Here is a 22,646-nt window from a genome sequence, read left to right as displayed (position 1 = left end):
TTTAAAATTTAGGAATATCTTTGATTCTTTGACAACTCCATCCACATAAACAGCATATCTTGGTCATACCACCTCATACATCCCCTTCCGTCTTCCTGTCCTTTGCTTTTTTTGTTTGTTTGTTTTGGTTTTTGGTTTTTTTGGTTTTTTTTTTTTTTTTTTAAGATTTATTTATTTATTATATGTAAGTACACTGTAGCTGTCTTCAGACACTCCAGAAGAGGGAGTCAGATCTTGTTACGGATGGTTGTGAGCCACCATGTGGTTGCTGGGATTTGAACTCTGGACCTTCAGAAGAGCAGTCGGGTGCTCTAACCCACTGAGCCATCTCACCAGCCCGTTTTTTGTTTTTTTTTAAACCCCAACAGAAAATGAATGCTGCCTGCTGGAATGTTGACTGTTCCTGTTTCGCTTGACCTTCTGTCTTGGGCAAGCAACCACATCTGAAGAGAGTTCACGGATCCAATGACCATGTCGTGACTAGACACAGAAAAGGGCATGGAGTTATGACGAACGTGATCTTACCAAGTTTAAATGTATAACTGAGGATTCCCCCTTGCAGAGTCTACGTGCTTGACTGAGGAAGGGTGGAATGTGACCTTTTCTTCTCTCTATCCAATCTATGCCCACAGGCAGAGAAGGTGAGGAAGCCCAGCTTTCCAGCACAGAGGGAGCTAAGATCTCCAGCAGAAAGCAGTCATCTTTGCCCTCTGTTGACTCCTCATATTCTACTTGTCTTTATGTTTGTTTGGTCAGTTGGTTTGTTTATACTCCAGGGGATGTCAAAGTCCACATCCAGATTGTACTCCACAGTGGACACAGACTTACCAGGCTTGGGCTCCAAGACCCATAGCTCATAGCTCTTACTGCAGTTGATCGCAGTCATACTCCAGACTCACACAGGCAAAGTTTCTCTCAACATAGCTTCTAACACTGCTTTGGGGTTGGCAAAAACCCAGGAAGGCCAGGCTCTGAGACTGGAATTTGGAGCATAAGGCCAGTTGCAGGTTGATATTCTCCACGTGAACCACCACCACTGCAAATTCTGCATTATCCAGCATGCCCTCCTCTCCTGCCCCGCTATGTAAAAAATAAAACATAATATTTTTTATTTTTATTTTTAATTTTCTTTTTTGGTTTTTCAAGACAGGGTTTCTCTGTGTAGCCCTGGCTGTCCTGGAACTCACTTTGTAGACTAGGCTGGCCTGAAACTCAGAAATCTGCCTGCCTCTGCCTCTCAAGTGCTGGGTTTAAAGACGTGTGCCACCTCTGCCTGGCTACATATTATTTTTAAAAAAGCTTAAGCTTTCAGAAAAAAAATAGAAAATAATTTTGTCCATATGTCAAACAATACTAACAATTACTAGAATTACTTTGAGTTATGGCTTTTATCAGATTGTGAAAATTTTTCAAAACGGTAACACATCTAATGCTTCAGCCAAAAGTTTTTTTTTTTTTTTTAAGATTTATTTACTATCATTAAGTACACTGTAGCTGTCTTCAGCTGTACCAGAAGAGAGCGTCATTACAGATGGTTGTGAGCCACCATGTGGTTGCTGGGATTTGAACTTAAGACCTTTGGAAGAACAGTCAGTTCTCCTAACCGCTGAGCCATCTCTCCAGCCCCAGCCAAAAGTTTTAAAGTGAGTTCTAGGGCTATACAGAGAAACCCTGTCTCATCTCGAAAAACCAAAAAAAAAAAAAAAAAAAAAAAAAGAATCAAGCGTGGTGCTGGGAGGGAATAATGGAATAATGAACTCGGGGTGCAAACGGCAGCTTTTCCAGCACAGCCAAGGATTTCCAATACCCATCGGTTTTCAAGGCTTAGGATGTGGTCTACACCCATCCCACTTGGTACAGCGACTAACAGCCTGGGTATACACACACGATAAATAAATGAAATGCAATTTATAAAAAAAAAAAAAAAAAAAAAAAGTAGTGGTGTCTATGCTCTCTTATCTCAGGACTTGGTCAGGTTGTTACTTCCGGTGACTCCCAAAGAACTATGTTATTTTTGCCTGTAGGCAGGTAGTCTTTACACCTACAATGTGAAACAGTCTTAGGAAACCCTCCACCCACCTGCCTTTTTTCCTTTTTAATTTATTTATCTACTTTACACTCCGTCCGCAGTTTCCCTTGCCGTCTCTCCTCCTGGTCCTTCTCTGCAACCCCTTCCCCACCGTCATCCCCACCGTCATCCCCACCGTCATCCCCACCGTCATCCACTCCTCCTCCCTTTCTTCTTCAGAAAAGGGGAGGCCTCCTGTAGGTATCGACCAGCCTTGGCATTTAAAGTTGCAGTAAAACCAAGCACATCTCGAATCTTTTCCTATTGAGGTCAGACAAGGCAGCGCTGTTTGGGAGAGAAGCCCGAAGCAGGCAGCAGAGCCAGAGAAGGCCCCTGCTCCTGCCGTTAGGATTCCCACAGGAAAACCAGGCTGTACAAGGGTTACCTATGTGCAGAGGGCCTAGGTCAGTCCCATGCATACTCCCTGGTTGGTGGTTCAGTCTCTGAAGGTCCCCATTGGCCCAGGCTAGTTGATTCTGTAGGTTTTCTTGTGTTGTCCTTGACTTCCCTGGCTTCTTCAACCCTTCCTCCCCCTCTTCCATAGGATTCCCCCATGTTCCATCTAATGTTCTGCTGTGGGTCTCTGCATCTGTTTCCATTAGTTGCAGGGTGAAGACTCTCGGAGGGCAATTATGCCAAGCTGCTGTCTGCAAGTATGTCATTAATAGTGTCAGGGGTGGGACTCCCTCTCAACGGTATGGCTCTCAAGCTGGACCAGTCATTGGTTGACCATTCTTCCGTCCCTGATCCATCTTCCCCTCTGCACATATTGTAGGTAGGGCAAGGTTTTCTGGCTCCCACCTGCCTTTGACCGTAGAACCAGGTTTTCAGGCGGTTGGTTATTTGACAGTTCATAACTAGTAACAGTGGAGAGTTGAAAAGATGCTTCCGGTTGGGGCCATATTGCCAAACACCTATGCCCTTAGATAGTAGAGACAGAAAAAGAGTGAGGATTTATGTGAAGATACAGTGAGTGCCCTGGGACAAAGAGGAAAGGAAAGGCTGAGGGGGGTGTGTGTAGCTCAGCATATATGAAGCCCTGGATTTAATCCCAGGGGGAGGGGCAGTTATTATCCAGATTTAAAATGATTCCCTGTAGGGAGGTTAAAGGAGACAGTCCCCCTCCCTCAAATGGTCATATAGCTGGATATACAACCTCCCCACCGGAAGCATGGAATTGGTTGAAACTGGAATGAGAAAGGACCCTAAGACATTCTCTACCAGTCTGGTAGGTCTGGGGCTCAGAGCCGCAAAGCCTTTTAGCTGGCAAAGCCTGAATTTACACCACGGAGACTATCCTTTACTTTCCAGAATAAAATAAAAATAACATCTGAGGAGACAAGGACGTGGAGAAGACACCCCTTTTAAAACACTTTAAGTTTCCACCCCTTGCCCTGTTTTTTAAAGCACTTTTTTAATTTGGAGGACCAGCCAGCTACGTTTGAATGTTTGTCTTCTGGGACATTCCTGCTGGAGTTTAATCACTATTTTGAGTAATTAAGAGGGCGGAAACTTAATCCAATTAAGGCGTTTAGAGACTGGCCATAGGGAGTGATAAAGTCATTAGCATGTGTGTGTGGGGGGGGGAGGGGGGATGGTCAGGTGAGTAAGCAGAGATAGACACACATACTCCTAATCCTTTACCACTTGGTGCCCTGCACTGCCTAAGGGCTCTGCCAACTACAAGACTTACCTCCAGGTGTGCCCCTTGACCTTGAACCTCTAGTCCAGCTAGACAAAAGAAACATCTTTAATTTAGGGAGTAACGAGAAATCGCCGACCTAAAGGCTGTTTTCTATTACCAATCAACTGTATGTTGTTTTCCTGCTTTCTAACAAGATCCGTTCTCTTTCTCCCTCTTTGCCTTATTTAATGGCAATAGGGACCAAACCCAAGGTCTCCTCATCCACACACCATGAGAAGTATCAGTACTGATTTAGATACCACCTCTCATAGACAGCAGATACAGCATTATTCTCAAAAATCACTAGGGATTTTTGTAAACCTGTTTCTGTCCTGGGAGGGCGGGGTTAGCCATGTGACTGTTGTTGGCTCCTGGGACATTCCAAAGGAGCCAAGCAGGGCCTCGATAAACACTGGCACACTGTTTTTGTTTTCGAAACATGATGATCAGGTAAGACACTAGGTTTTCCTGGTAGAAATGTCTAATTAGAGAACTCGTGTAATTAAGCCAACAGCCTCAGCTTGATTGCCAGCCAGGGATGTGAGCCTGTCACCTTCCACTCACCTTGGTGCAGATGCTGGTGACTATGCTAAGTAAGCAATCTTGCCAGCAGAGCTGCACAGAGGAGCTCAAACTGCAGTATCATGAGCCAGCAATGGTTCCTGCTTAAAGCCACTACATTACAGTTTTAGGAAAAAAACAAAACAAAACAAAACAAAAAAACAGTTGGGCAGTGGTGGTACCCACCTTTAATCCCAGCACTTGGGAGGCAGAGGCAGGCAGACTTCTGAATTCAAAGCCAGCCTGGTCTGACAGACTTAGTTCCAGGATATCCAGGGCTACACATGAAGAAAAATTAAAATCTAATTTAATCTTCGATAACTTTATATATTTACATAATGTGTTCTGTTCATATTCACCCTCATTCCCGTCTCTTACTCTTCTTGCCCCTTCCTACTTTCACATCCTTTAAAAAAAAAAAAAAAAAAAAACCTTTTTACCCTGCAATCACTGGGTGAGGGTTGCACTCCTGAGCATGGGCGTGGTCTAATTTACAAGATCCCCGGCAGCTGGCTAGAGTTAAGGCACTACATTTAAATACACTCACACGTGCAACCACAAAATCAGGTGTGGTTGTTCAAGTGTGAAAGGTCAGCTCTCAGAAACTGGAATCTGAGGTACTGAGCTACAGGAGCCAAACTTGATTACATTAGCAAGACTTTGTCTCAGAACAAGCACCACACAGACACACAGACAGACAGACAGACAGACAGACAGACACTCACATAAACCAGTATTTACAATACTGGTTTTATTGCTTTTTTTCTAGCTTCTCCTAAAGCACTAACAAAAATACTAAAGATTTAAAAAATGAGTGGTAGTAAAGAAAAAAAGAAAGATGCAGGTAATAGTATGTCTACCTATGTGTTTCAGCAGGTGAAAAAATGACTTCTTTTTTTTTTTTTTTTTTTTTTTTTCTGAGACAGGGTCTGGTATGTAGCTCTGGCTGTCCTGGAACTCACTCTGTAGAATACCATAGCCTAGAACTCTCTGAGACCTGGCTGCCTCTGCCTCCCCAGTACTGGGACTGAAGGCATGTGGCACCATCATCCATCTTTAACTTTAAGCTGTTTTTAATTGCAGACTTCAATGTAACTCCTTACTTCACTTCCTGATCTGTTTCTGAAGCAGCTCTGTTAGTATCTCAGGACGTTCTCAGCCACAGCTTGAGTCTCATCCCAAGGGGGAAGGGAGGAGAGGACACTACCAAGGGCCACTAAGTTTCACTGTGGTTTGTTGTAGTACAACAGGTAATTGACACAAGACGCTTTAAAAAAATCCCAGCAAGAGCCGGGCGGTGGTGGTGCACACCTTTAATCCCAGCACTTGGGAGGCAGAGGCAGGCGGATTTCTGAGTTCGAGGCCAGCCTGGTCTACAGAGTGAGTTCCAGGACAGCCAGGGCTACAGAGAAACCCTGTCTCAAAACAACAAAAAACAAAAAACAACAACAACAAAAATTCCCAGCAAGGCAAGTGGATCTCTGTGTGTCTGTGTATTTTAGGTCAATCTGGTCTACACAGTCAATTCCAGGACAGCCAAAGCTACACAGAGAAGCTCTGTCTGGAAAAACAAAACAAAACATGTATCTTCTGGTAAAGGTGACTGCTTTCAATCTTGACAATTTGAGTTTGATCCCTGAGACAATTATGGTGGAAAGAGAAACCTAATTTGCACAAACTGTCCTCTGACCTCAATACCTGTCCCAGGGCCACCCTTCAACTAAAAGTGTCTGTGTGTGTGCTCCCACTTTCACACAACGCATGTTGAGGGAGGGGGGGGGAGTAGTGTTTAAAATAAATAAAATATATTCAGTAGGTATTATAAGTGATGACAAGTGAGTGACCAGAACTAACCAGGAAACTAGGTCATTTCAAACCCACTTTATTAATTTCTCGGAAAGAACAGACCCTCTATATATTTAGATTTTCTTTTAAGAATCAAAGGTGACTGGCACAAGGAAGTGTTCTGACATGATTCTAGACTGCTACACTGTCATCTAAGCAACTAACTGAATATGGAGTTGTGGTTGGCTTCTTACTTGTGCTCTGCCTGTTTCCCTAGTGCTAGGATTACAGGCATGTACTGACTCACCTAGCGTAAGAGTTGACATTTCTTTCTTTAAGAGGATTTATTATTATTAATTTGCTTGAGAAAGGGTTTCTCGGTGTAGTCCTGGTTGTCTGAAACTCATAGGCCAGGTTGGCCTGAAGCTCAAGAGGTTTGCCTGCCTCTGCCTCCTGAGTGCTGGGATTAAAGGGATGCGCCACCGCATCCAACTCCTTAGAGCTGTCTTTAATAATGCTGCTCAGAATCTTTTCTTTTTTTTTTTTTTAGATGACAACTGAGAAGCTAATTTTAAAAAATGATGCCGGGTAGCAAGCATAATAGTAACAGAATTGTGCTGTTTTCTGGTATCCCCACCCCCATTTGAACGGCGTGTTCTCGATGTCGCTACAAGTTTGTTCAAATGACAGCTGGTCCTGGAAATGCTGTTACTGCTATTGATGAATAACATACTACTCTCACTTTTTTTTTTTTTTTTCGAGACATGGTTTCTCTGTAGCCCTGGCTGTCTTGGAACTCACTTTGTAGACCAGGCTGGCCTCAACTCAGAAATCCACCTGCCTCTGCCTCCCAAGTGCTGGGATTAAAGGCGTGCGCCACCACGCCCGGCTCACTGTTACATTTTTAATGTAAATATTTATACATACAGGATTTGAACCTTTGGAGACACTAGCTATGCTGTGATGTTAGGAAAAAGTATCCTAGTTCATCATGCTGAGTTGATATCACAATAGTTAAGACGGTCCAGGAATTGTACACACTGTATTAAATATGTAAGGTCTTATCTATGCGGGCTGGGTTATAGAAACTAATGTTCTCTAAATAATGAGAACAAATAAAAAAAATCCACATTAGGACCAGCTGTTAAGGATTTGATTCCCTGCACCTGCATCTGGAGGCTCACAACCATCTCCAACTTCAGAGAATGGAGTCCTCTGACCTTCAAAGTGCTTCTGTTTTTACTTATGAGATTTATAATTTGGTATTACAGAGAAATTGCCCTGTTGACCCTTTGGCTGTTAAGCCCCAATTTGCTGAACCACAAAGGCAATTCATCTTGCTTGTTAACTAAGACTTAGAGAAATGATTTGTCTTTCTCCAGTTGTTCAAATCAAACACGGCCCATAAAAGGGATAGAAGGAAATGGTTGTGTGAGTTTTAAAGATAAAATGTAAAATGCCAGCTAGGAGTAGTGACTCATACCTCTGAAGCCATCAAGGGTTCAGGTTGGGTCAAGGCAGGAGGATCAAAGTTTGATGTAGGCCTAGGAAGACTGACAAAAAGCAAATTACAATAAGATTTTACAGAAATCTCATGATAGTTGGAGGTTATTCTCGTGTCTCCTGTCTCTCAGGTGCCCTTTCAAGAACATGACCAGCTTTTGGTCACAACTTCACCTACCTCACCTACTGTTTCATTTTCTCTTCTTCCAGTCATACTATTTATGCCGCTCTACGCAAACCTTCACACTTTTGTATGTCTGGCCAACTGTCCTTGGTGCCAACAACCCGGTCTGTTTCCAAGGTGCATTGACTTTGAGTCTAGCTTTACCATTGATCATTAAGGCTCCTGCGAACCTAGTAAAACAGCACCCTTAAATCTGATCCAACTTCTAGACACATAAAAGAACTCAATTAATTAATGGGTTTCATTAATTTACACGTTTCTCTCAAGTACAAAGCATCCAGGTTTTAAGAATCAGAGAGCAAGCATCTGGCAAGGTTACCCGCCCCCCCCCATTCCTTGCTATCTGTAGAGTCAGAAGCGCATCCCCCAATAATTATGCTCAAGTTTTCTTTTTTATTTATTTATTATTGGATATTTTCTTTATATACATTTCAAATGCTATCCCGAAAGTTCCCTATGCCCTCCCTCCACCCTGCTCCCCTACCCACCCACTCCTGCTTCTTAGCCCTGACATTCCCCCGTACTGGAGCATATAAAGTTTTATGCTCAAGTTTTCGAGGAGGCTGTCTTACACATTGCACGCTTAGAAGCTGACTCAACCTCGGTGAGTAGGTTAGGTATTATCCCAAGACTCCCAGCCGCCTAAAGCCTCAGAGCCTGGCTAACCCGGGGGCGCGCATCGCGGCCTCGTGACGTCAGAGACCCGCTCTTCCTCGAGGCCGAGCTTTTGTCTCATTGTCCCACAGTAGAACCCACCCACGACGGCGAAGGAAGCGTGCAAGCAGAGCGGTGCCCGGTGTTTTAGCTAGTGTCCACCGCACCGGGACCCAGGTGGTGCAAGCTTCCAGCCGCCGCGTCCGCCCGACTTGGTAGCGCCCTGGAGACCGCATGGCTAGGGGGAAGGCGCCAGGGCCCTGCAGCGGGAGCCTGCATAGACCCTGGGGCGACACGCTTGCGAGTTGCGCCCCCCCCCACCTCCCCCCGCGAAGGCCCCTAAGGCGCTGGAAGCCAGCTTCCAGGCCGTCCCCAGTCCCCGCGGTCCGCAGGAGCCCGGGGGCGTGGCCTGGGCGCGAAGCCCCGCCCCACCTTGGCCAGCCCCGCCCCGCCCCACGGCCTGCTGGACTAGCCGGGTCTCCGTCCGCCGTCCTCTTCCTCCTGCGCAGCAGCCACGGCGGCGGCCCGCTCTCAGGTCACGGAAGGAGGCTTGGTGGGCGGCGGCGTACGTAGCTGGCGGGCTCTGAGGCGCGCTCAGCGCGTCCCTGTGTTCGCGGGTCGCGGAAGTGACGTACGGCACCCCGGCAGAAGCGCGTTTGAATCGGTTCCCGGGTTACTTCCCGGCCGCTGCCCACAGTCGGTGCTGCGCGGCCCGCTGAGGCTCGGAGCCGCGGCGGCTGGAGCCGAGGGCACGCGCGGGGTCGGTGTCTCCGGGAAGCGCGCCCGAGAGCCGCAGGGCCTTCTCTTTTTTTCTCCCTCAACATGGCAGCGGAGGGCGCCAGCGATCCCGCCGGCCTCTCGGAGGGATCTGGGAGAGATGGCGCCGTCGACGGCTGTAGGACGGTGTACTTGTTTGACCGGCGCGGGAAGGACTCGGAGCTAGGGGATCGCGCACTGCAGGTCTCGGAGCACGCGGACTACGCGGGGTTCCGCGCTTCTGTGTGTCAGGTACGTCCCGGGGCGCTGGAGGGATGCTCGCGAGGAGGTGAGGGTAGGTGGCCTGAAGCCTGGGTGGGTCACCGCCATAAACTTGTCAGATGGCCGGGATCTTGCGGCCTTGGCCTCTGCCGGGTGCCCACGTTGCGGATGATCCCTGGTTGGATGTCCCGGCCGGCCTGGCTTTGGCCAAGAAGGATGGGATCACGCCCCTCCGTGGGCCCGTGCTGGTCTAGCGTTCGGGACTTCCAAGTTAGTGGGCGCTTATAGGTTTAGTTACTGCTTTATGGTTGCAGAGTAGTTAGTGCATCCTCCTGTCGGAGAAGCACCTGTGTTTGTCCTAGTTTGTAACTTCAGAAGATGCAGAGTTGCATCCACTGGACAGTCAGTGTTGCGAGGGTTGCGCTGTTTGGTGGTGGTGGGGGGGTGAGATTCCAGGAGTCCGGGTACCTCAGGTTCAGGGAGGTGATGGAGGGAGTCTTTTACCGGCTTGTCTTGTCAGAAAGGTTTGCCTGGTCCGTCCCAGCAGGATTCTTCTACAGAGTAATACTAAGTTAGGTTAGTATTAGGAGCTGTCCTGGTTCTCTGAGCTCCAACTTCCTTGGGAGTTCCTGAACTAGCTCTAAGTGACCATGCGGACAACAAAGAACGAGTATACCTGCTTGGGGGGAAAAAAAAAAGAATGACTACGTAGCAAGACGTGCTTTATACTGTGAGATGCTTTATAGGTTGTTGTTGTTCTTACTGTTGCCTGAGCTTGAGTATGTTGGGGGAGGGGTATTGCGGGGTTTTGTTTTGAGGTCTTGCTGTGTAGCTCAGGCTAGCCTAGAAGTCTCTGTTGACCAGGTTGGCCTCGAACTTTATCCGCCTTTGCTGTCCAGTGTTGGTAGTCACAGACCCAAGTGCCACCGTTCTGGGCTCTGAACTTTTAAAAGAAGAATATGGCAATAAAACAGTGTTTTAAACAGTGTTTTCCTTCCAGAAAACCTAGTTTAGGACACTGATTCTCAGCTTTCCTAATGTTGTGATCCTTTAATACAGTTCCCTATGGTGTGGTGCCCCCCCACCCCAATTATTCTAGTTGTTACTTACTAACTGTTATGAATTGTAATGTAAATGTCTGTTTTCTTATGGTCAGAACCACTGTCCTAAGATAGTACCTTGTATATTTGTTGAAAAAATTCAAATTGAGTTTGACTTTGCCAAAGTGGGCTTTCTTTTTCCTTTTCTTTTCTTTTGGTTTTTCGATTCTTTTTCTCTATTTCTTTTTCTTTTTCTTTTCTTTTTCTTTTTTTTTTGGGGGGGGTTTTCGAGACAGGGTTTCTCTGTATAGCCCTGGCTGTCCTGGAACTCACTCTGTAGAACTCAGAAATCTGCCTGCCTCTGCCTCCCGAGTGCTGGGATTAAAGGTGTGTGCCACCACGTCAGGCTCCGGCTTCTCTCTCTCTCTCTCTCTTTCTTTCTGTCTTTCTTTCTTTCTTTCTTTCTTTCTTTAAAAAAAGTGTTTCATTCATTGTTTTTTTTCCTACTTTTTTTTTAAGATTTATTTATTTAATGTATGTGAGTACACTGTTGCTATCTTCAGACACACTAGAAAAGAACATCAGATCCCATTACAGATGGTTGTGAGTCACCATCTGAACTCAGGACCTCTGGAAGGGTAGTCAGTGCTCTTAACCTCTGAGCCATCTCTCCAGCCCAAGAGTAGCATTGCTCTTAACCACTGGGTTATCTCTAGCTCCTGGATCTGTCTTCTTTGCTCTGTTGGTTTATGCTACAGATCTCATGGTGTTGTTTGTATTAACAGTTGGGCTGAGTCAAACACTTACATAGTTGTCCTCCTGGTTTGTTTTCTTATTTTCGTTTCTTCTTAAAGATTTGTTTATTTATTTTATATATGTGAGTACACTGTAGCTGTCTTCAGACACAAGTGGAGGGGGCTTCGGATCCCATTACAGTTGGTTGTAAGCCACCATGTTGTTGCTGGGAATTGAACTCAGGAGCTCTGGAGGATCATCGAGTGCTCTTTAACCACTTATCCATCTCTTCAGTCCTTGAAGTTTGTTTTCTAGAATGTGATAAAACATTGTGACCAAAAGCAACTTTGGGGAGGAAAGTGTTTGTCCATCGTTGAGGGCAGCCAGGGCAGGAGCTGAAGGTAGAAACTGAAACTCTGACTGTGGAAGAATGCTGCTTATGGTTTGTTCTCCCTGGCTGCTTCATTCATTCATTCATTCATTCACTCATTTCCTGTCCCCCTCCCTCTTCTTCCCTCCAGTTTCGTTTCCTCCCTTCTCCCTGCCCCTTACCTGCGCCAGTGGTGCCACCCACAGTGGTCTTGGTCATGCCATATTAATCAAGAAAATGCCCCCCACGCTGGCCAACAGGATGGTTTGATGGAAGCATTGTCTCTGTGAGGCTTTCTCTTCCTAGACTAGCTTGTGCGAAGTTGACAAAAAAAAAAAAAAAACTAATCAGCACAATAATTCACAAGAAGTAAAAACAGTAGATCTGATCATTTGTTGGTTTGTTTGTGACAGAGGTAGGTCTAGAACACTTGGGTAGTCTAGGCTGGCCTTGAACTCCTCTCCTTCCATCTCAGCCTCCTAGAAGTGCATGGCCACACCCAGCGTTAGATCAATTTGACTCCAAACAAAAACATTCTAGGTTCACTGCTGTAGTTCTATGTTTCTTTTTCCTGTCACCACTATCTCCTCTTACTCCTCTCTTGACGGAGCTCAGTTTTAGTAATCACTTTGTACTCCAGGCCAGCCTTCCACTGTGGACAAACCTTTAGTTCGGCCTGCCAAGTGTGAGGAGTGCTGGTGTGGCTACTGTGTCCATTTAAAACCATACCATTCAGAGTACACTTGTTACTTTTTTGTAGCAAGAACACAGCATTTACTCAACATTTTTCAAATATGCAAGCCATTATTATTATTATTATTTTTAATTTTTTGTATATGAGCATACTGTACAGATGGTTGTGAGCCACCATATGGTTGCTGGGAATTGAACTCAGGACCTCTGGAAAAGCACTCAGTGCTCTTAACCGCTGAGCCATCTCTCCAGCCCCTTATTTTTTAACCTATGGGATTTATTATGATTGTATTTATTATGAGTGTATATATACATTACACACATACACGTTTATGCACATGCTGCTGCTGTGTATGGACATAGAGGACAACTTTAAGGAGTTGGTTCTCGTCTTGCCCTATGTGGGTCCTGGGTTTTGTTTTGTTTAAACACATGCTGACTAACTCTGGCTTCTCTCGCTTCTCCTGAATTACTCTGCTTGGCCTTAAACAAACTGGCAATCTGTTCTAATCTTCTGGCGGCTTCTCATTCTCTGGCTCATTCTGTGTCTAGCTTGTTCTGTCGGTGCAACCTGTCTCTCTATAACTCTCCCTATTTTAAAAAACTGCCTCCTCCTTTCTTACCCCCCCCCCCCCCATGTAGCTTCCCTTTCCTCTCTTTTCTTGAGAGTTGGGCATCTCTCTGATTTATTCTGTCACATTTTTCTCTGATTCAGCACTTTTTTGCTCACTTGTCTGCCACTCAATTAGATGTCACTTTCAAACATGGGTGCTTCCTTCTATAAACTAATTTTACCTTCCTTGTTTGGGATTAATGTTAAGGGCTGAGCCACATCATAACTAGAAGCATAATCTTGGGATTCACATTGTGATCAAATATCCTGCAATAATAGGCCCAAGCTATAATATTTGGGAGGTCAGGTCTATGAAACACATTTTTAATTTGCAATTATTTTATTGGAATTTAATCCCTTATAAAAGAATATTTGTATAGTCTTAGTTGAGTAAAAACTAATTTAGATAACAAAGGTATTAGCATTCCTATCTATAGATATGTGGGTAAGTATATTGACAGTTGAAAGGCAGAAGCCATCTATGAAGTTAGTCATAAACTGGACTAAGTACGCTAATCCATTATTCTAGAAAAATCCTTAAAAGAAAACCTTAAAAACAATAGTTTTATGGGTGTATTGTATGAAATAATTAGATACATCTAATATTTTCCAGATATTTGTACATGTGTACATGTGTGTGGTTGTGTGGACGTGTAGGCCAGAGGTCAACCTTGAGTGTCATTCAGCACTCTCCTCCTTGGGGATGTGTGTGTGTTAACGTGTGTGATTAAGCCAGAGGACAGACAACCTTGATTGTTGATCCTTGTTTTTTTGAGACAGAGATTCTCATTGACCTAGAGTTGCCAAGTGGGCTAGGCTGGCTCCTTCTAAGGAGGGCTCTGGGATTGAACTCAGATGGTTCGGTTTGGCAGCAGCATCTTTAGTAGCTGAGCCGTCTCACAGGTTTGTATTTAGAGCACTGGGATTACATGGGTGAGATTCCATTCCCTGATTTGTGTATTACATGCCTTGCCCCCTGGCCTTACAGTATTCTGTGGCTTAGCTATCTCCATATGTATCCTGTAAACTACAATTTAGCTGATAGGCTTCATTAATTTAATAAGTTCAAGAGAATTCAGGTGGTCTCAGCTGGATTCATCCATGAAATTCTGATTTAATGGCCACCTATTGTTGTGTTGTTTTGTTTTAGACAAGGTCTTATTATGTAACCCAGCAGCCTGGCCTGGAGCTCCTGGCAGTCCACCTGCCTCTGGTTCCCAAATTCTGTTTTTACAGCTATTTGCCAACACACCCAATTTTTATTTTTATCTATTATTTATTTATGAGACCTGCTGTACTTATTTAAATTTATTTAAAATATTATTTAAAGTAGACCTCCTGTCTCCTCAGTTTTGGGATTACAAGTGTGAGCCATCGTGCCAGACTGGGCGGTTCATCTGTTGATGGTGTTCCTTTGATCTTCCTCCTCTGCTTATTTGCTAGGGAATCTCCAGCCCGACCACATGGGGATTTAAACCTAGGATTTCATGCAGGTAGACAGCTTTTAGCCATGGAGGTGTTATCTAGCCCTAGCTGGGATTGTCTTAACAACTTTTAAGCTGAGCATGGTGGTATAAATCTTCAGTCAGTGTAACTGAAGATTGAAGCAGGAGAATTGCAGCAAGTTTGAGCTACATAATGAGAGCCCTGTTTCAGAAATCAGCAAATCCATACCCCCTCTCCCAGGGGGCAGGGAGGGGACCACATTGCTTTCCTGAAGCATAATTGTTTTGAAGGATTAAAGTGGTCTAGGGGTTAGCATCCCAGTTAGTTCTTTAATTACCTCTAAGAATTTCATTTATGAAGGGCTGGTGAGAGGCTCTGTGGTCAAGAGAGCACTTAACTGCTCTTCCAGAGGACTTGAGATCTGTTCCCAACACCTAAGTTGGGTGGCTCACAACCACCTGCAACTCCAGACTCAGGACCTGATGGTCTTCTGGTCTTTGAGATTACTGACACACACGTGGAACACACATGCACGCATATGCGCGAGAGCACAAACACAGAATTAAAAATCTTTGAGAAAAACAATTTTATATCATTGGAAGATTTTGCATCATTAACTTAAAATTTTCTTGGGCACCTTTAGGTGGGAAGGATTGTGTTTCATTTTAGAAATAGTATGTCTTTTTAATTTAAATAAGTGTTAATTTGTTCTAATTATTTTGGGTAGTTTTTGAGCTTTTGGGGTTTGTCGTTGTCATCTGTATTTTTTTCCTTTTTTATAAATTTAGTTTTTATTATATTCACTGATTTAGTCTGTAGGGGGTGGGTGCTGGGGCTAGATGACAGTTTGCAAGAGTTGTCTTTCTCCTCCCATCCCCAGGGATTGACCTCAGGTCATCAGACTTGCTGAACTGTCCCATCAGTTCTGTAGTTTCCTTCTGATTATTTGGGCTTTTTGTTTGTTTGTTTGTTTGTTTTTGTTTGTTTGTTTTTGTTTTCTGTTTTTTCGAGACAGGGTTTCTCTGTATAGCCCTGGCTGTCCTGGAACTCACTCTGTAGACCAGGCTGGCCTCGAACTCAGAAATCCGCCTGCCTCTGCCTCCCCAGTGCTGGGATTAAAGGCGTGCGCCACCACGCCTGGCTATTTGGGCTCTTGATCCTTTGCTTGGACTTAACCTTCCTAATTAAGGAAGCCTGTTTGTAACTTCCCCCCTTTGATTTGTAATTTGATTTAAAAGTTTTATAGTGATGTTTTTAGAACAATGTCAGGCCTCTTTAGATGTCCTGTAGCACACATATTCGTACCTTAGTGCTATAAAACACCGATTTTCTTCCAACATACGTATATATCTGATTTGTATAACATAAGTGTTATATTAGTGCTTTGTATTAAATAAATAGATTCCTTAGAGCATGCCTTTGGGTGGTTCTTCTTGATGTTTTAAAATCAAGGGCTTTTGAGATGACCCTGTATAAAGGTGCTTGCCACCAAGCCTCAGTACCTGAATTCTGTGTCCAGGACCCACATGGTGGAAGGAGAGAATGACTCTCTCAGGTTGTCCTCTGACCCCTACACATATGCTGTTGGCAGATATGTACTCAGAAATGAATGAATGAATGTGAGAAAGTTAATCCTTTCAAAATGTCTCACCTAGTCACTAATGGGTTTTCTTATAAGATCTTTTAATTTGTTCTTTAGCAACTTAGTATGTGTATACAATGTATCTTGATCATATACAACCTAAACCTTTTTTTGTCTTTACTTCAAACCTCCCCAGTACCTCCCCATACCCCGTAGAATGTAACTCACTGAATCCAATTACTGTGGCTAACCTGCTGCTCAGGTGTGGGACTGTCCTACCAGCAGCTACACCTTAAAGAAAAATGACAACTCCTTCCCGCTTGACATCAGTTGCCAGTAGCTCCTCAGCTGGGAGTGGAGCCTCCATTCCACATGGGAATGTTCACTGGCTGGATTTTGTGTAGGTTTTGTGCAGGTACCTGTAGCTGCTGTGTGCACTGGCCGTGTGTGCACTGGCTGTGTCGCGTCCACAGCACTCTTTCCCATCTCCCTGCTCTCACACTCTGCTGCCTCCAGTGTGCTCCCTGAAGGGAGTGGGAGCTTTCATGTGAATGTCCCATTTGGGGCTGAGCATAGTCAGCTTTTCTCAGCCTTTGGTCAATTATGAGTCCCTGCACTGACTGCTGCCTACTGCAAAAATAAACTTCTCTGATCCTGAGTTAAACATGAATATTTAGAAGGCAGTTTGACAATATGTCCACTTAACTCAACAGCAAGATGAGCTTCACTTAAATATGGTGACCTTCCCAAGTCACGGGCGTATGACCAGAGGTACAGCACCAGGCCTGAATTCACTCCTGTGGAGCAGGCTTCAGGTTCAGTCAGAAGCAAGTGTGTCACTATTGTATCAGAAGGGTGTGTCTTGTCTGGCAGGTCAGTAGTGTAGTATGTGGGGGTGCACTGCTTGGGGAGTCCACTGTGATTTTTCCTAATTGACACTATGAAAGCTATCCATCAGAAAGGAAGTTTCCTGGTCACTTCCTATTTGATGTCTGTCTTACAACCAAAGTGTGTTGCATCTTCAGTAATAGGGTCTTAGCATCCAGTTTTAGTGGGCAAAGAGCAATAGCAATAGCTTGTGTTGTTTGGAGGGCTTTGGGGCCTCCTTGACCAATAATAGCTTGTAGGAGGGTAACCTGTGTCTGGCACTGAAAATTTCTTTCAATAAATAGCCTGTGTCTCTGGAGGAAACATTGTCCACCTATGCAGAACACCTCTGTTCAATTGTCTTTAAAATTCTTTAAAACTTACATATATATGTATATACACACACATATCTTATTCTTTGATAATTTAGACAGGATTTTTTTTGCTACATCCACACTCCCTACTCACCCGAGTTTCTGTCCTTTTGAATTTTTAAAAAACCCATTAAGTTTATTTATGTTGCTCATATTCGCTTGGGTTTGTTTGGAGCTATCTGCTAGAACACAGTTGACTATAACCACAGGGACTATAACCTTAAATATGATTCTCCCTCTCCTGGCAGCAGCTATCAGTCAGTGTTATCCCTTCAGCTAGGGCTAGGATGTAATGCCTACCTCCTCTCTCCATTGCTGGGAGTTGGTTTGGTGTGGGCTTATGCAGGCCTGTATGTCCTTTTATGACTTCTCTGAGTTCATGTGTGCAGCTACCCTATTATATCTGGAAAATGCTATTTCCTTGTAGTCATCCTCCAGCCCCTTCTAGAATGATCCCTGAACCTTGAGAAGACTAGGTGTGATGTAGAGACACCAATTAGCTCTGAGCATCCCAGTCTCTTATTCTCTGTACCTTGGTCACTTGTGGGTCTGTGTTAATCATTGTTTATTGTGAGAGGAAACTTGTCTGATGAGGTTAAAAGATAACACTAATCTATGGGTATAATGAGAAGTATTAGAAGATGGTTAATACTGTGCCAGTTTAGCAGAAGAGTAGCCCTGGCTGTCCTGGAACTCACTCTGTAGACCAGACTGGCCTTGAACTCAGAAATCCATCTCAGCCTTCTAAGTGCTGGGATTAAGGCTCATACCACCACTGCCTGGCTAGCCACAGGTTCTTGAGCCTGGTAAAGTTTCTACCTTGTGGAGTGGGCTTTAAACCCTAGAAATGGTTTCATTCTTATCTCACTAACTAGCCCAGGTGGCCTGGAACCCAGACAGCTGCGTGCCTCTGCTTCCCAGGTGCTGGGATTACAGGCATGTGCCAAGAGCCTCAGGAAATTATATATTTGTAATTAGCATAGAACTAGTTGGGTTTTGTAAAGCTTTTTATGCAATACTTAGCATTGGTTAACAAACCTTCCACCCCTTCTTCTGCTGCATCCATGTCTGCATCCCCACAAAACCTTTAACTCTAACATCCCCTCTACTTCCCTCTTCCCTTTCAAGCCCTAGTCCTGTCCTCCCTCTTGTGGACCCTTTTTGGCTTCATGACCTCTACAGGACTCCAGATTAATTATAGAAATCTTAAAATCTGAAGCTAAGATTCATTTATGAAGGAGAGCATGCTTGGTTCTTGGGCTTGAGTTACCCAGTTAGGATAGTTTCTATTTCTAGCCATCATCCTGGAAATTTCATAAACTCATTCTCTTTACAGCGGAATAAAATTCCACTGTGTCTACACCACATTTTCATCATCTGATGATTTTTACATGTTCTGGGTAGTAAAGAGCAGAAAAAAAGTAATATTGTTAATTAAGCAATATATATTTATAGTGATTGGTTTTGCAAAGTCAAAATTTAAAAATGCTGAGTTCTGTATTTCCTTGACAAATGAGTGTAGTATTTGTAATGTCAGTGTGTTCACATTCTTGCAAATGTGAGTAGTCCATTTATTTCCTTTTAGTAATGATTGGTTTTATTTCCTTTATTTTGGATAGACAATTGGCATTTCATCTGAAGAAAAGTTTGTTATTACAACTACAAGTAGGAAAGAAATTACCTGTAATAATTTTGGTAAGTAAAAAGTGTCCTTTTGTATTTATTTATTTATCTGCATAGTGAGAGAGTAGTTGGACACCACTGTCTGTCCAGAGCATTGATCATTTGGAGTGCTTGGGGCGCAAGGAAAGAAAGACCTTTGCTTTCACAGATCAGTCTCCCTGATGTCAGTTGAGCCCATAGAGAGTGAGGCCTGGCCTTACTACCTGGCTCTCACATGGTAGCTCATAACCACCCCTGACTGTAGTTCTAGAGCGTCTCATGCTTTCTGATCTTCACACGCACGAGGCATGCACTTAGTGCACGGACACGCAGGCAAAACATTAATCTACCGAAAATAAATCTTAAAGAAAAAAAAAAAAGAACTGAGTGCTTAAAAACCTAAGTATGTGGTCCGTGCCTCTAACAGGAGCAATTAGGGTGTGGAGTCGGAATGATAAGGAGTCCAAGACGTGTTTGAACTGTGTTAGACTCCGCACCTCAAAAAATACTGAGTTTTCCAGCAGGCCTTCACTAGGTACCAGTCTTGAACTTTCCGAAACGTAACAGATTATGAGATATAAGGTTGTGTTTTTCTGTATTTGTGAAATCTTTCTTACCTGCACCTTTATTTGTGTATGTGTGTATTAGTACAGAGGTCAGAGGGCAGCTTAGTGAATACTTGTCCCTCCGTCTACACTGTGGTTCCCAGGGGTTGAACTCAGGCTGTTAGATTTGGCCAGCTGGTACCTTTATCCATTGGACAATGTTGCTGACTCAACCTGTGATGGTTTTTACAAAATTAAAAATAAAAAAAGGAATGTGTTTTAGCTGCCATGGTAGCTTACACCTATGATCCCACCACTCATGAAGCTAAGGCAGGAGACTTGCCTAGAGTTGGAGGTCTACCTGGGCAATATAGTGAGTCCCAGGCAAGCTAAGGCTGTAGTGAGGTCCTGTTTCAACAGAGAAATGACATTGAGCATGGTGATGTCCACTGTAGTCTCAGCACTTGGGTGGTGGAAGCAGAAGAATCTTCCTAAGTTCAAGGCCTGTCTACATAATGAGTTCCAGGCCAGTCAGGGCTACCCTATCAGTCTCCAATAAAGAAACATTTCAGAGGTACACACACACACACATACACACACACACACACACAACTTGTGATCCTAGCATTCAGGAGGCTGAGGCAGGAAGGTAAGTTTGAGGCCAGTCAGAGATATATTATGAGACCTTGTCTTTAAAAAGACAAAGAAACAAACAGAGAAACAAACAACAAAAAAGGGCCACTGTGATGGATCAGTGGGCAGAAACCATTGCCTGGTCCCCAGATGCCACAGTGGAAGGAAAAAACTGACTCCAGAAAGATGCTTTCTGCGTTCTACATGTGTGCTGCGGCATTCATTTGCCCACATGTGTGCTGGCATCCGTGTACACACACACACACACACACACACACACACGCACGCACATGCACACACAAATAAATAAATAGATTTGAATATTTGAGTATTTTAGAGTTGTGGAAATGTTATGCTTGTTTCATTGATACTTTTTTATTTACAACTGGAATTTGTAAATAGAGCCATTGACACATTCAGGTTACACTATCGAGGGCATTTTGTAGATATAATTTACGTATTCAGAATAAATTCATTGTATTTCTGATGCTGCTCCACACTTCTGATTTTAACTCTCAATTACAGACCACACTGTTAAAGATGGAGTCACTCTGTACCTGCTGCAGTCAGTTGACCAGTCACTACTGACGGCGACGAAAGAAAGAATTGACTTTCTACCTCACTACGACACTCTAGTTAAAAGTGGCATGTATGAGTATTATGCGAGTGAAGGACAGAATCCTTTGCGTAAGTAACCTGCTCCCGCACGTTTTGAAAGTTGTTAGTCTCCTTTGGTCACATACGCCGCTGTTCTTTCACATTCCTTTCGTTCCACTTTATTATAAGGCATGGGAACCTGTTTCCATTTATTTTCTTAGTTTCTTTGAATGTATTCGACTGAAATTGGGACTTTTCTTTGTTTAAAAATTTCTTTTTAATTTATTCATGTATGTGTGTTTGTACTTGAGTGGATGGATGGAGGCCAGGTGAGTGGTTTCCCAGGGCGGCCAGAAGAGAGTGTCAGTCCTTTTGGAGCTGGAATAGGAGTTGTCATCCCGTGGTATGGATGGTGGGAGGGCTGGAAACCAAACTCAGGTCCTTGTCAAGAGCAGCGATTGCTCTTGACTGCTGAGCAGTCTCTCCAGCCCCAGTCTTTTTATTTGAATAGAGTGTGATGTGTGTGCAGACATCTCCGCCCCAGAGTACATATGTAAGTCAGAAGACAACCCCTGACTTCTACCAAGTTTAAATCGGGATGTCTTTCTTTGTTGGCTGCTGGGCTAACAATGATAAGTTTCCACAGACTCTCTTGCCTGTGCCTGTAAGAGCACAGAGACCGCAGGTGTGTGCAGTCCTGCACACTGGACTTCAGAGACCGCAGGTGTGTGCGGTCCTGCACACTGGACTTCATGTTGCTTCTGGGGACAGGTGTGTGCGGTCCTGCTCACTGGACTTCATGTTGCTTCTGGGGACAGGTGTGTGCGGTCCTGCTCACTGGACTTCAGTGACCGCAGGTGTGTGCGGTTCTGCACACTGGACTTCATGTTGCTTCTGGGGACCCAGAGTTACGAGGATTGCATAGCACATGTTTTACCCATTGAGCCCAGAAGCCAAATAGCCACCCACTAGTAGAATTAGGTGTGCTTAGTACACCGAGGGATCCTATAGTTAGATGTCTTTCTATGTCTTCAAAACTTGTCTCTCTTGTTTTATTCTTCCTGTTGGCTATAAAATGTCTTCCAGTTAAGAAAATGCCTTTTACTTTCCACTTATTTTTTATTTGCATATTCTGGACTAAGCCCAGAACCTTGCACATATAGGGTTAGCATTCTACTTCAGAGTGATAACCAGTCCATACTTTGTAAATTTATTTAAAGAGCTAAATTGTGAGAGTAAGTTTGTGTACCTGTTGCCATGTCTTTAATAACTTCTAAACCCTAACAGCTTGCCTTTTTTATCCTTTTAGATTGTGGCTTTACCAGATCTTTTCTTTAGACTCCAAAGTACTTTATGCCATTAATGTGTTCATTATAAACTGTATTAATATTCCTTTTCTTAAATGTGTTTACTGTTAGAAATTAGAAAAACATAGATAAGTGAATAAAATGTGAAAAACAACCATATTGCTACTATCTGAATGTAATCATCACCAACACCCTGATATTTATCATTTTAGATTCTTTTCTATTAGTTGATTTTTAAAACTGTATTTTGTATGTATTAAGTGTAGAAGTTGTATTAACAGACAAGTAGAAAGTTCTTTCATGGCCTGCCTCCCTCTATGGCCTGCTCTACTTGACAGTACCTTTAGGTTTTATCTACTTTCAGACTATTCAAAGATCTCTTTTCTGTGAGCCTGTCTGCTTTCAAGGCTTCTCTCATCTCTGCTTTCTTTACCTTCTTCATTTATCTGCAGGTTTCTGTAGAAGTTACATTGACCAGAAAGTTTGGATTAGAAATAATCTTTAAATATTTATTTTATTTATGTATTTGCCTGTATGTAGATCTATGTACCATGTGCATGCAGTAGCCACAGAGCCTTGAAGAGGGTGTTAGAGTCCCTTGAACTAGCATTACAGAGGTTGTGAGCTTCTTTGTGGGTGCTGGGACTTGAACCTAAGTCCTCTGGAGGAGCAGCCAATGCCCTCGATGCTGAGCCATCTCTCATAGCTTATACTATATACATGTGGAGTGGAGTCCAGAAAAGGATATTAGATCCCCTGGAACTG

At 43.8% G+C, this 22,646-nt stretch overlaps 1 protein-coding gene and 1 pseudogene across 2 annotated transcripts in view; one reads left to right on the top strand and one right to left on the bottom strand.

The window, feature by feature from the left end:
- On the bottom strand, window positions 503–1,057 carry Gm18738 (predicted gene, 18738; annotated as a pseudogene).
- The window catches only part of Smchd1 (SMC hinge domain containing 1), a 130,878-nt gene continuing 117,291 nt past the window's right edge, over window positions 9,060–22,646 (top strand). The window contains exons 1-3 of one of the 2 annotated variants that reach the window (XM_030250119.1): window positions 9,060–9,447; window positions 18,757–18,832; window positions 20,503–20,664. Coding sequence is in view for 1 of the 2 variants with exons in the window: in NM_028887.4 (NP_083163.3) it covers window positions 9,262–9,447; window positions 18,757–18,832; window positions 20,503–20,664 (424 nt within the window). In the remaining variant the exon portion in view is untranslated. The remainder of the gene's footprint in view (window positions 9,448–18,756; window positions 18,833–20,502; window positions 20,665–22,646) is intronic. The other variant, NM_028887.4, reaches the window with a different exon arrangement.

The sequence above is a fragment of the Mus musculus genome, chromosome 17 (genome assembly GCF_000001635.26).
Source record: "Mus musculus strain C57BL/6J chromosome 17, GRCm38.p6 C57BL/6J".
NCBI classification, from domain to species: Eukaryota; Metazoa; Chordata; class Mammalia; order Rodentia; family Muridae; genus Mus; species Mus musculus.
This window is presented reverse-complemented; position numbering and strand designations above follow the sequence as displayed.